Source organism: Terrapene carolina, unplaced genomic scaffold (assembly GCF_002925995.2).
Source record: "Terrapene carolina triunguis isolate 2854851 unplaced genomic scaffold, T_m_triunguis-2.0 Scaffold84, whole genome shotgun sequence".
Taxonomy (NCBI): domain Eukaryota; kingdom Metazoa; phylum Chordata; order Testudines; family Emydidae; genus Terrapene; species Terrapene triunguis.
In genome coordinates this window covers 29,476,944-29,490,638 of record NW_020664435.1, presented here as the reverse complement: position 1 = coordinate 29,490,638, position 13,695 = coordinate 29,476,944, and the positions used below count along the sequence as shown (strand labels likewise).

General features: G+C 42.5%; 1 protein-coding gene across 6 annotated transcripts in view; it reads right to left on the bottom strand.

Moving 5' to 3' along the window:
- Window positions 1-12,579, bottom strand: part of SGCE (sarcoglycan epsilon) — a 58,055-nt gene extending 45,476 nt beyond the window's left edge. For 4 of the 6 annotated variants that reach the window (XM_026649440.2, XM_026649441.2, XM_026649442.2 and 1 more), the window contains exons 1-2: window positions 12,459-12,579; window positions 3,942-4,046 (exon numbers count right to left, since the gene is read on the bottom strand). In XM_026649440.2, coding sequence (XP_026505225.1) covers window positions 3,942-4,046; window positions 12,459-12,567 — 214 coding nt within the window. In that variant the 5' untranslated portion in view covers window positions 12,568-12,579. The remainder of the gene's footprint in view (window positions 1-3,941; window positions 4,047-12,458) is intronic. The other 2 variants (XM_026649445.2, XM_026649446.2) reach the window with 2 other exon arrangements.
- Between the last annotated feature and the right edge of the window lie 1,116 nt (window positions 12,580-13,695).

The window sequence follows — 13,695 nt, the reverse complement described above, 5'->3', positions numbered from 1 at the left end:
ATCAATCTTTTTCTAATTATATTTATGTATTAATCCTGGTTATCAGTTGCCTTTGCCCATTGTGAATTTTGCTTTTATTAGATTATACTAAACAGCCAGACCTTATAATAATTTTATCAATAAGAATAAATTCAAATAGTCTTGAAATGTAAATACATTTTATGAAAAAAATCTGCATTAATAAACCAGTTATTGTTAATATATTTAAAGCAGGTTTCATTTAATTAAATTAACCTAGAACAATTTGCTGCATTTAATCAAAGTTGGTAAGTACACCCACCATCTTGCCTTAGTGACCCAATAAAGTCTCGCACTTGCTTTTGTAAATGAACTATAAATAGATCGAGGAAACAGAATTATATAGGAAATTGTATCTATCAAGAAAATCTGAAAAAGTAATTTGTAACATTAATAAGATTATTTACAGAACAGAAAAGGTGAGAAAAATAGCTGACTTGATGAAACCTAAAGAAAAAAATTATCTATTTTTCTGTTCCTGATGCTTTGCTTTATCCCTTGAGACTTTAATACTACAGCAAAGATCAGTTTCAAAAAGGAGAATCAATGAAAAGGTAAGGTAAACTTTCTCCATAAGGAATACTTATAGAAGAATTAATAAGAGAGACTATAGTGGGGAATTTCTGCAGAAAAATTATTTCTCTGACATGTCTTATGCCTTACATAGGCAGTTTACTGGATATTCCCACATACACTACAATGGGTGCTCCTGGTAATGGAACATATTCGGTTGTTGAGGTAAGTGTACCATTGAGGACTTTCTGCAGATGTAAAATGATGATGTTGGTGGACAGTTAAAACTAAGCTTCAGAGGAACAAATTAATCCTAAAAATGACCTTACCATGTTGAACATCCTAAAAGCAGCTTTAGAATTTGGCCCACAGCTGGAATGGAAGCTAGGGTTTCTCTTTACTGAAAAAATTAGTGGTGTTTTAAAATGTTCACTGATGTGTTTGGATTAATGTTTTTAACACTAATTAGCACCTAGTATAAAGTCATATTTTAAAAAGTTGCCTACCAGTGCTACAATGCTTTAAGTTTACAAAGCATGTTACAGACATTAGTTAACCCTGACAATAACCCTGTGAGTTAGTTTATAGTGTTATTGTAATTATTCTAATATAATCATTTATTATTATTAATACCGTTACCCAAGTGGAGTCTTGGGTTAACCAAAACCAACTAACACATTTAAGCAGTAGTCGCTCTTTCTACATTAAGTTGAAGTCCTGTTTAAAACAGTGTTAAAACTGTGTTAGCAAACATCTTTTAAAAAACAGTTCTATTTTCCTAATCTAGATTGGGCCTTGAAAGGTAGAGTTCTACCCTCTGGGTATATATTAGCTTCATTAATGCTAACGTAATTGAGCACATGCATCCACAAAAGAAAAGATACATTAATCCCACTTCCCCTTCTGTTTTAATCAATAATCCCCTGCCTTTAAAGGGCAAACTCTAAAATATTTTGAGAAAATAAACCCCCTAAATTTTCCTATTTGCAGTCTTTAACACTAGTTTCTAATCCCAGTTCCACTAATCGGTCCCTAGTATTTTAACATGTTAGCTATCTACTTACTTATGCCCTCATTACCATATTATTTAAGCTTCATACTCATTAATGGATTTTATCCTCACAGCACCCATGTGAGGTACAGAAATACACCTCTACCCCGATATAACGCTGTCCTCGGGAGCCAAAAAATCTTACCGCGTGATAGGTGAAACCGCGTTATATCGAACTTGCTTTGATCCGCCGGAGTGCGCAGCCCCGCCCCCCCGGAGCACTGCTTTACTGTGTTATATCTGAATTTGTGTTATATCGGGTCGTGTTATATAGGGGTAGAGGTGTATCTCCATTTTAGAGATGGGCAACAGAGGCACAAGGCACATTGATGGGGTTGCCAATTTTGGTTGGACATATTCCTGGAGGTTTCATCACATGACATAATCTTGCACTGAAGATTAATCTTTAAATCCTGGAGACTCCAGGACAACCCTGGAGGGCTGACAATCTTATATATTGAATAACATGCCCACACAGCCACTCAAAGCCTGTGGCTGAGCTGGGAATTGTTTCCATTAGGTCTCCCAAGTCCTAGTCCAGTACCTAATCCACTAAACCATCCTTCTTACTTATGTATAATTCAGTGTACTTTGATATATTCTATTCATTGTACAGGATGAATTTTGACCTTACATATATTTATCTTATAACCACATATGAATTGTAATAACACAACTCTGGAGACTGGTATTTGGAAAGTTCTCCTTCACAGCCTTTCCTCTCCCTCCCCCTGATGTTTCTTCAAAATGAGAAAGGAAGTGGAAGGTGAATCTTCGGTCCAATATGCCACTTGCTCTTCCTCTCCAGCTGATAAGAAAATATCTCATTTATGGATAGTTTGTTATCTTCAGGCTGTGCAGCCTTTTAACAATCTTCTATGACTGACCGATTATGGAGAAAAATGTGCAACTGTACTAAAATGGCAGAAGATGTAACTGAACATTCTCACTGACTCCCAGTGTCATTTCCGTGAGCCAGATTGCCAAATATTCTGAATATTGTTCGACAGTTTTTGTGTGACTCCACCTCATGGAAGGGGAAAGTTTTGGGCTACTGTGGAAGCATTCTGTGTCTGCTACCAAAGAATATTTAATTTCTTACCAAAGGTTGTACATGATATATGGTCCCAGATTAGGTGCTCTCAAGGCATGTAGGGGGCATCATCTACCTTCACTGCACTGTTTTTGCTCCTCCTTTCCCCCCTGACTCCATGAAGGCCTTTCTGTTAATCCTGGGATGTACATGCTGGGAAGGGTTGGAAGCTGCACAGGCCTGGGGGATAAGTAGACAGGCTGGGAACAGAGGGGAGAAGAAACATAAATTGTCTTTCTCTGGCCCTGTAAGGATTCCCCTGGGAAAATAATACTGCCTCAGACTGTATTACCTCTTATGAGTAGTGTTCTTTCCCCATAGATACTGGGGACAGGCATAGCCAGGAAATCACCCCACTGGACTTGCACTGTCGGAGAGCCTAGAGGCTGTGAGCTGTCAGAGGCCAGAGCTAGCAGAGAGGACCAGGATCTCAGTGTGGATGACCCTGCTCTCCCATGGATTTCAGAGGATCAACCAGGTTTGGTGACAGGCCTGCAGTCTATTCTGCATGTAAGGGGGGAAACCCATTCTTCTCAACAGCGAATGTGGGGGATCTTCACAAGGGAATCCATATAGAAGTTTCTTCCTCCAGAGCTCCTTTTCCAGGTACCCTGGGTAAGGGTGATCCTGGCCATAGCTAGAGCTCTAGGGAGATCCAGATCCTTCACCTAGCTAGATGATGCATGAAAAGTTACTGGCATTTTCTCAGATAACTGTTGGTCACAGTAAAATTCAGCTGCAATATTCTATGTAAAAAGCGACAAAGAGTCCTGTGGCACCTTATAGACTAACAGACGTATTGGAGCATAAGCTTTCGTGGGTGAATACCCACTTCGTCAGACGCATGGGTATTCCTACAGATTCTATGTTTATTCCTACAGATAAGTAATAAAAATTGTTTTTTTTCTACATATAAATATGGAATGAATTATTTTAATAGTTATAACAAGTTATTGCATTAAGCACACTGCAAAGATGTTTTTAAGCAACCAGCAGTGAGAAGAATATATGCAATATTAGATTATACACACAGCCATTATTTTAAGCAAAGCCATAGGCAACATAAAAACCCGAGGGAAACTAAACATAAAGACATACAGAATCCTGACAGTTTAGAAGATTAAAGAACTATAAGATTGTTTTTCAAAATTACTTACCTTGAGATGTCATTTTATTAATAAACATTCACTGAAAAAGCAAAGGTAATATTGAAAGCAGATGTTGACTGAACCCACAATGGGATTTAAATTTACAACCTAAACTCACCATTCTTTTCAGCAGCCCTTATTCTGCTGATAATATAACTGTTGGGTTGCTTAGTCTTCCAGTTAATTGTTCCATTTATCCCTTCAGCAGAGCTTAACAAAAAAGCTTTTCAAAATAAAATAAATGCAAACAAAAAAAGAATTAATGTCAGATTAACAGACTCCCACAGATCAAATGCCATTAGCTGGGATCAGATTCTTTTAAAGCCAGCTTTTGTTTTCAACTTTTCTTCAGAGTGTAGAAACAGAAATAAATAAAATAGATGGTGCTGGTTTATATATCCCTCTGGCAGTCACCATTTTTGCATGCAATCTCCAAATAAGGCCAGATCTACACTTCTGCCAGCCTACCTATGTCAGACAGGGTGTGATGGTATGTGATCTATGACCAACACAGCAATACCAGCAAAAGCGCATTGTGCAAATGCAGTTATACTGTACTTTTAGCAGCATAGTTTGTTTTGCTCTGGGGATGGGGGTTTAGAAAAAACTATACTGGTAAAGGTGCAGCTTTGCCAGTACAAACTGCATCCGAACTAAGAGTGCTTTGCCAATATAATGTACTGGTATACCTATACCGATAAAGTGCAATGTAGACAAGGCATAAGAGGTTGAACAACAAGTCACACTCAGTTCACGTTAATACTACACTATTAATTGGCTAACAATTTGCTGAAGACAAAGCAATTTAGATTTTCCCCAAAGACCAAGTGAATCATTATGGGCCTAAGTGTGCTCCACATCACATCCAGTATAATAATGTGCCATGTGTAATATATTTGTTTTAAAGTTCTCATAAAACAAATTCAAATCCATTGTTCAATAGAGGGTTATGTTTATGCAAGGAATTTTAAATATAAAGGCTATATATCAAAGTGTTTACTGTGACAGTTAATATAAATATGTGTGTGATTTAGAGTTTACCACAATATATTATTATTGGAATGTTTGTTGTTGTTCTAAATGTATGAAACACTTATCTTAAAATCAATGTAATTTCTACCAGCAAGGCCATTTAGTTCAGAATGATAGCAAAATCAATGTTTTGTTTACCACTGATTTTTTTTTTAAAAAAACCAGTCCATTAACTTACTAACAAAAGGATGTCTTAAAGAAGTTGAAGAACGTCAAATGATGGGAAATGGGTAGGTTATAATCAACAGCCTTGCATGTATTCAGTTTGGGGGTAAGGACAAGTATTAATCTTCTGAAATGAAGTTAAACTGCTTTTGTCTGATTTTTAAAGATAATGTCAAGCTGTAGCTTCTTGCCTGGGACCCAAAGGTGGGAAGTAGGGATGACTGATAATAAATGGGCTAGGAGGGCAGAACCCCACACATTAAATCCCCCTTTATTTATTTAAAACAAAACCTCTTCTGGCACATGACTTTTTCTCCCTTCTCTCCAGCAGCTCAATGGAAAGCAGCAGCAGGTTGGATGGGACAAGGGGAGAAGGGAATGGTAGAGTCTAGCCCCATCAGTGAAGAATCAGAATAAAGTCCAGGATGGGAGGGGCAGGTGGGCCACACTCGGATAAAAATGTGCTAACATTCAAATTCTACTTGTGCTGGCTACGCTAGGGTTTTAAAATGTCTTACCTAATACATCCTAATAGTGAAAAGGGAAAGGAAACTGGTCAGATCTTCCATGCGGGCATAAAAACCAGTCGCAGATTAGCCACTGGGCCAATGGGGCCCTTGCTCAACGGCCCCGGCCAATTGGACAGCCCTGGAAAAATGGGCACCCCCACGCCCCGACCCGCTCTGCCTGGCGCTCCTGCCGGGGACCGGGGTCAGGGCATGGGAGCTTGCCGTGCTCCATCCACCCGGTACTCCTGCCGGGGTGTGGGATTGGGGCACAGGGGCTTGCCCCACTCCGTCCGCCCACATGTTGCTCCTGCCGGGGAGCGGGATTAGGATGTGGGGGAAGGAGCGTCGGGCAGGCAGGGCAGGACAAGCCCCCGTGCCCTGACCCCATTTCCCCGGCAGGAGTGCCAGGGAGGAATGCAACTGCAGGCAGAAGGGGTGGGGAGGGGCCCCCACTTGCTCTGGCCCAGGGCCCCACAACCCCTAATCCCCCACTGATAAAAAATACTGTAACTGGCTCCTGCCCATCACATACTCTAGAATCCCTGACATAGTCAGAGGTGGGGAGGGTGAGGGCATGGCCAGGCAGGCTGTGTGCCAACAATCCCCAGATGGTCATGGCCCCTTGGCACTATCACCAGCTGATCTATATTACAGCAGCCCTTAGACTAGAAACAAGCAAAGAATTTTCAGATTTGGAAGTCGGTAATGGGTTTAAAGGACTAAATAAAAACATAGTAAAGTCAAGAGAAGCAATCAATGTCAAGACATTGAAATTTCTGCAGAATTAATGTATTTTTTTAAATTGTTGTTATTCTCTTCTTGACACACTTGGACTTATGGTACTCCATTAACTCACACTCCCCTTATTTAATTATAAGGAAACTGGATGTCTCCAAGGACTTTGAAATAAGATGAAAACATTTCACATCTATGCCATTTGCTTAAATCCAGCCAAGCTGGTGATGACCAAAAGTTGACAGAACTGGAAAACTGTTCACTGGCCAATAAGAAGTAGTTTCACTAGTTGCATTTTCTTGTGTGTGGATATTCAATTCACAGAACCACCATTACACATTTGATAAGTCTCAGTAAAGAAGCCAATGGCTAAATGAACATGGAACACATCATTTCAAAGACAGTACCTCCAGACTTTTCCTGAGCATTTAATTTTATTAAAATAAATCATACCACCTTAAAATTATTAAAACCTCAAGTGGGGCATAGTATATATACTATCCAGCCTCACTGGTACTTCAAATACCTCGCTTGATATTACATAAAAATATTATGATTACATTCATTTCAGAACAATTTATATTTACATTCTGCATATCAATATTGTGTCCATAGTAACTCTGCTGGGTTGTGGAGTCAAACAGGAAATGGTTAAGTGGCTGAAGAGTAGATGCAGCTGGACCTCATGCACCTACCTGGCACAGCTGCTATGTATAAATGAAGGAAGACGACACAAGACATGGCCAGATTAGAAGGAAAGAACTAAAAGCTGTGTTTTTAAGATAGCTATTCTCCCCAAAGAAGAGGATGTTATTTTTTGGAGTTGGTTTATGTCTTACAAAAGTAAGGCTGTTTATTGGACTTTGATTATACCCTGGAAAAGAGAGAATTTAAGAGTTTATTTATTTTATAATTTTGTACTACCAGAAAGGGAATGCCTAGCCCATGATAAAAGCAAATAAGAATTTCTGAAGTTTAATTACAACATACTAATAGCCTTTAAATGTTCACTGTCAACTTGAAGTCTACCTAATTTTTAAAAAAAAGTTAGCCACTTTCAGGTACTACATCTGGCCTACCTCCTCTACCATGATATGTGATTTTTATGCTCACATTTTACTACTTCTGTAAATGTGTATTTTCTCTTCTCTGGTGCGATGTGAAAAACCACACACAAGCACAAGTAACTAGCTACAATACAGTAAATATTGTCAACTGTAAAAATAAAGAAACAGAAAACTTATGATAACCTTAAATTATCTTTTGCATCAGGGCTCCCAGGTAAAACTGAGGTTGCTAAAAGGAGGTTCTCTCCAATCCTAGTCTCTCTCCCCTTTATCTAATGCATTATGAGAAACCATTCAACTGGCTTAAGGGGCATGGGGTGGGGGGAGGATATCTGTTACTGGTTCTTTAGTTTCTACATCTGCTTCTAAAATATTAATATTTCTTTCTGTACTACAAAGATTACTTTTTTATTCTTATGAGAATGAATTAAAATAGCAACTTTGTAGAGTTATCTAAACTGGGGGGAAAAGACAAATCTACAGGATAAAAAACAAATTCAAGAAAATGTAATTAAGGAGCTTTACAGATCTATACCAAGATTTCTAATGTCCAGACTCTATACTTTCTTCAAGTATCTGAGGGAAAAGTATCTGTATAACTATATGATGACACTTCTCAGTTTGATTAGAAACTGTAAATCCACCTTTCAAGTATCCAAAATAGTCTGTAATTTTTTCCTTCTAAATTATGCCACCACACAAACAAAAAAACTTTATTCCATAATTGCAGTCAAACCAATCAGATGACTATTGTAAAGACTCACCCTTCTGTATCTACTTATCTCATTAATATAAAAGCTTTATATTTCTTTTTGATGATGAGTTATGTCAGCAGGAAGGACAATATGGAATGGATTAAGGCATCAGCACTAGTTGCTTAGTGCTGCTCCTCCTTAAGTCATGCATGTAAGAATCTGAACTCCTACTTAAACAAATACATTTCTAGCCCTTATGGTGCAAAGAAAATACTGAAAAAAGAAAACAAAGTAGTTGATGCAGTGATGTCTGAATCTACAGGTGGACAGAAACAGTAGCTCAGAGAGTACAAACTACTCCATTCTTTTCAGTGGGTTTTATTGCCAAGACCCAGTCCACTGCTTGTGTGGTCCTGCAAACATTATTCTAGTGATCATTCTGTGGCAGGAAGAGACAAGTGCAGTGGGTCTAGCCCAGTTTCATAAGCAGATATGCCCCAACTTCTGGACTAAGTATTTGGGGGTCTAATGTTTCTGCTGCTGCCTCTCCAAAGGGGGAGGGGACCCTTCTTACTGTTCCTGAGGCACCCATATTATTATCCCTGCCTCTACTAGAGGGGAGGAAGCCCCTGCACTACCACTCCTAATAGAGGGGGTGGGGGAATGCCAGGGCTGTGGAATGGGGACAAGGTTGTAAGGGAACAGCCACAAGGAGATGTGTGCCTACGGCTCCAGATTCCCTTAATCTGACTCTAAAGGCAATATGACTGATTTATAAAAATTTTCAAAGAGAGAAATCAAGTATGAGGCTTAATCTTGGGATAATGTAGAGGTCTTCATCTCAGACTCTAGTAAACTCTTTTCCCCATGTCTGAAATCATGACTTGATAATGCAGTCTAGTTTTAACAGCAATTATTGAATTAGTAGTTCTTTGAAATAATAAACATTTTTAAAGCTTGTTCTACTACAATATCAGGAATGTCAAGTCTTAGCTTCCCTGGCTTTGTTGGAGAACTTCCAAGGGTGGGGGAAGAGGTCACAGATGGTCATCATTAACTCTCATATCTCAAATGAAGAAATCAAGGATTCTGAATCTTAAAGTTCATTAGACAGTGGAATTAAATGTCAACAAAAAACTCCTTGAAACAATAACTAAAAATCCCATACCCTTTCACCTTTGAGTCTCAAATGATATAACTTCTAGTCAACATGTTGTTTTTTTTCCCCCAGGGTTAATAAAATCTTTATTTCTGAAATAAACTTTTTTAAACCTTTGTTATTTATACATCATGAAGCAAAAAGGAAAAGAGCCTGGACTTGTGCTATTGCAGATCAAGTGCTATAACTAGAGGAGAGAGTAAGATCTTAATTAGCCAAACTTGCAGAAGACAACACTTCAAGCAATGCCCTTAATCAACATGCAGACCATCTACTAGTATCAGTAGATGTTGCATGCCCAGGTCAAGTGCAATTTAAAAACAAAACAATGCTTCAGTGTATTAGGGGATGTTGAATTGCTTCCAAAATCCTGATTGATGTGCAAGTAAGAATTCAGAATTAAGTGAATATCTTCAAATATATAACCCTGAATGAGATAAGCCCTGGTTATCTGAGGACAAACCCTCTGTGACATGCTACCAGAGTTGAGATCAGCAAAGAATCCTATAGTAAAGTCTCATTGATAACTTAGGGCCTTCTGTTTTGAACTCGCTCCCCATTCTATACAGTAGTGGTCTCCAGAGGCCAGATTTATTTAATCTTTCAGGTTCAGCAAAGGTCCTTTAAGCTATTAAAGAGGGAGAGGTATGGGATGATTACCTTATGGGCAGTTCTGTATTTTGTGTGTGAACTCAGAGCATAGGATGACATCTATAGCTATAATAGGGGTGGCCAAACTAACTGACCCTCCGAGCCACATACAATAATCTTCAGAAGTTTGAGAGCTGGGTGTGCCTGCTGGGGCTCAGGGCTTCAGCCCTGCTCTTGCTGAAGCTCCAAGCCCCGGCAAGCGCTTCCCATGGGGTTGAAGCCCTGAGTACCCCCTCCCTGCAGGGCAGAAGCTCCTGAGCTCCCCCTGCCCCAGTCTGGTAGGTGGAGAATGGGAGGAGAAGGGGAGCTCTACAAACTGCACTTTCACTGTAAAAGAGCTGTATGTGGCTTATGAGCCACAGTTTGGCCACCCCTTTTGATAAAGTTGAAGAAACAAGTAAATGAAGCTAATACTGCAATAAATACAGTATTACAGAAGTTTGATATAATGTAAATGGCAACCGCATACAGTTCTTATTATTATGCAGTCTTTTAAACTACACATAGTTATCCACAACTGTATCCACACCTTGCTCACATGGGTTACACTGTCAGACGCTTTGAAAAAAGCAACGCTGTAAAGCCTCGGATGGGTTAGTTTTTCCACATTCCCACTCCAGAAACTCATAAAAACCTTTAAAAGTACTAAATTTAAAAACAAATGATAATCCATTATTTTAATTGTGTGGTTTATCCCTTCTGAAGTTACCCTTCATTGACTACACCGTTTATATCCTGCACACTGAGCCCATTCAGCTGTAATGTAGATGTAAATAACCTGAGGTCTCTCACAGTGAGTACCAGAAATGAGCAACTAATCTTCCAAAACCCATTAATTTTTTTTTCACTTTCTGTATCTATCCAGTTAAAACTGCTGAAAATTTATGGCTGTAGAGATTGGCTTAGCTCCTCTTTTTACTGACAATCTAATCCTAGCATTGTGGTGGGGTTGAGGAGAGGGGTCATGGAAAGCATGTTTCTGCTCTCCCAAGAGGGGAGCTGTTTCACATATCTATGCTTGCTCGATAGAACTGGTATGATCCTCACCTTGCATTACGTTGGTGGATTAACCACAAACGTATGAATCAAAACACTTGTTAGACTCCACCCCAAAAAAATTCACATTACTTCCATTTTTTAAATATTTTAATACATGTGGTTACCTTACTTATCATATTTAAGGTAAGTGATCCCAAATGCCACTGCTTAGTAGTTTGAGAGAATTAAATAGAAATGAACTTTTGATCACAACAAAGTGACAGAGAAACTATATGATAAAACCACCATTCTGAACAGCTATATACTCTTTTTCACTGCAAAATCCTGGTACCCTAATGATAAAGTTTGTGGGAGTGGCTGCACTCCTTTTGGTAGGGTGGCCTAACACTTTCCTTTATGAGAAATGTCTCTGCTTGAAGAGATAATGCTTTTTGTGGCAGGACTCTGAAAATAGTATGATCATGTGATTAAAGACTGTCATAAACATATGCAGAAGGGAGCAGAATAAAAGTTTCCTGTACAACCTTAATTCTGGCACTCTAACTTCTGAGTGGTTGACACTGGTGTGACCATAATATTCTTAAGTCTTTATTGTATGTAATTATTTGCACAATGCCAGAAACATGCAGGTTGCTTCAGACAGAGCTAGGAGAAGTGTCTGCAAATCCTATGAGGTCATAGAGGTGATGGGAAAAAAGAATCTTTGCAGCCTTCAGTAAAACTAGATATATGCTCACTACCTGAATTGAGTAGAGGGATCTCTTTTAAATGACTGTGCCATCGGATTCTCTTCATGCATCACATCTCTTGTTCTTGCCATGATTACCTACAGCCTGTTAATCTATGGAGGCATGCATACCATATTCATTACTGTGGCATGAGGGGTACCTCTCTCCCATCCACGTCATATGTAAAGTGATGACTACTCCTAAAATGGGCATGTTGCTCCGGGTGTAGCTAAGCAGTGGTTCGGATGGGGAGGGGCTAGCCGGCAATACATTACATGGAAGATGGCCATCACATCAATCACCTCTAGCATTCCTGTAGATTTTTATAGCGTCAGCACAAGCCTAGGGGAGGGGGCAGTTGGGGCTGTGTCAATCCTACAGAGGCTGACTGGGCGATGCACTGACACCGAGGCTCTGAAACTGGCTTTGCTGCAGAGACGCCTGTTTTCCGTAATGAGCCGATGATCGCAGCGGCGGCTGCCTGCTAGGGCCAGGGGATGCTGCTGGGGAGCGAGAGGGGCGCGGCGGGGGGAGGTGTAATAAGGCTCCCATCGCTGCGGCGGCTGGCGGGCAAGGCAGGGTCAGAGGGGCCGAAGCTGCTGGCGGGGAGGGGACGATGGGCGCCGCTACTTGAAGGGAAGGTGGGAGGTTTAAAAGAGGAGCAGCTGCTGCTGCTGCTGGGGGAATCGAGGGGGCCGCTGCCCTGGGGGTCGTGGGGTGCTTGTTGCAGTGACTGGGGGGCCGCAGGGAACAAAGCGGGCTCCAGCAGCCCGCAGTCGGGGGGTTGAGGGGTGGCCGCCGAGGCAGGTCGGGGTTTGGGGCGACCAGCGAGGGGCTCGGGGGGTACCACGGGGCCGCGCCCGTTCGATGCAGTGAAGGAGCCGCTGCGACCAACCTGTCAGCAGGAGGGTGGTGAGGGCGCCCCCGCTCCGCCTGCTCTGCGGCCGGGGCCCCGGCGCACAGCGCTGCATGGCTCCTCGCTCCTCCAGCCGCCGCGGCTGCATCCTCCGCCGCCCGCTCCCGCCGTGCCGCCGCCTGACACCAGCCAGCGGCATCCCCCCGCCCCTAGTGACGGTCTCCAAGCAGCGCCGGTCGGTCGCCTCCGCGGGGCATGCTGGGAGGAGCCGAGCTCCCCTCAGGCCCGGGAGCGAGCCTATGCGCGCCCCTGAGCCGCGAGGGCGCGCGCAGGCCGAGCTCGCGACGTGTGTGGGGAGGCCTCTCAGGGGGTTGGGGGAGGGGCAGTAAGCTCCCGCAGAGGAGCCTCTGCTTCCAGTCACAAGTGCCCCCGGCCACGCAGGCTCTGGCCTGTACTTAACCCTGAGGTGGAGCCTGAATTTACTCCTTCCATCCCCTGCTGCACTGGCACAGAGTGAGCAGGGTTTGCCTCGCCCTGCAGCCCTCCATGCCACTGCAGCAGGGTGCAGATGGTCTTTGGCTGGGTGCAGCTTAGGGTTGCCAGGTGTCTGGTTTTCCGATCGAAAAGGGACCCTGGCGGCTCTGGTCAGCACTGCCGACCAGGCCATTAAAAGTCCGGTTGGCAACACAGGCAGGCTCCATACCTGGCTTCGCATGGCTCCTGGGAAGCTGCCGGTTTCTTCCTCTGGCTCCTAGGTGGAGGGACAGCTACTAACCCTTCTTTCTGCAACCCTCCTCGCCCCAGGAGTCCGCACCAAACAACTATCTTCCCAGAATAAAAGCCACTTACTGGGCACCTCCTCTGCTGTTTGTTCTTCCCCAAGCACCGTCCGCTGTGACTGGCTACCTTCCTCCTGGCTTGAAAACAGCTCCTGGCTGCATGCATCTAGGGATGCTGGGCCATCTTCTGGCTCTGGGCCCCTCTCCTCCTCACTACCCTTGCTCCTGCTTTCCTCCTCCTGCCTTGTTGAACTCTGGGCTGCTCCGGTCTCTGAAGTGTCCATGGTGCTCTTTGGAGTGGAGGTGTGGTCGCCCCCAAGTACCGCGTCCAGCTCTTTGTAGAAACGGCAGATCGTGGGGGCAGCACTGGCGCGGTGGTTTGCCTCCCGTGCTTTGTGGTAGTACAGGAAGCAAAAAGCTCAATTGCAATCTAGTTTGCAGCAGGGTGTAAGGGGACTATTGTCCCCTTAAACACTCCACCTGAGTTTTAGTTGACC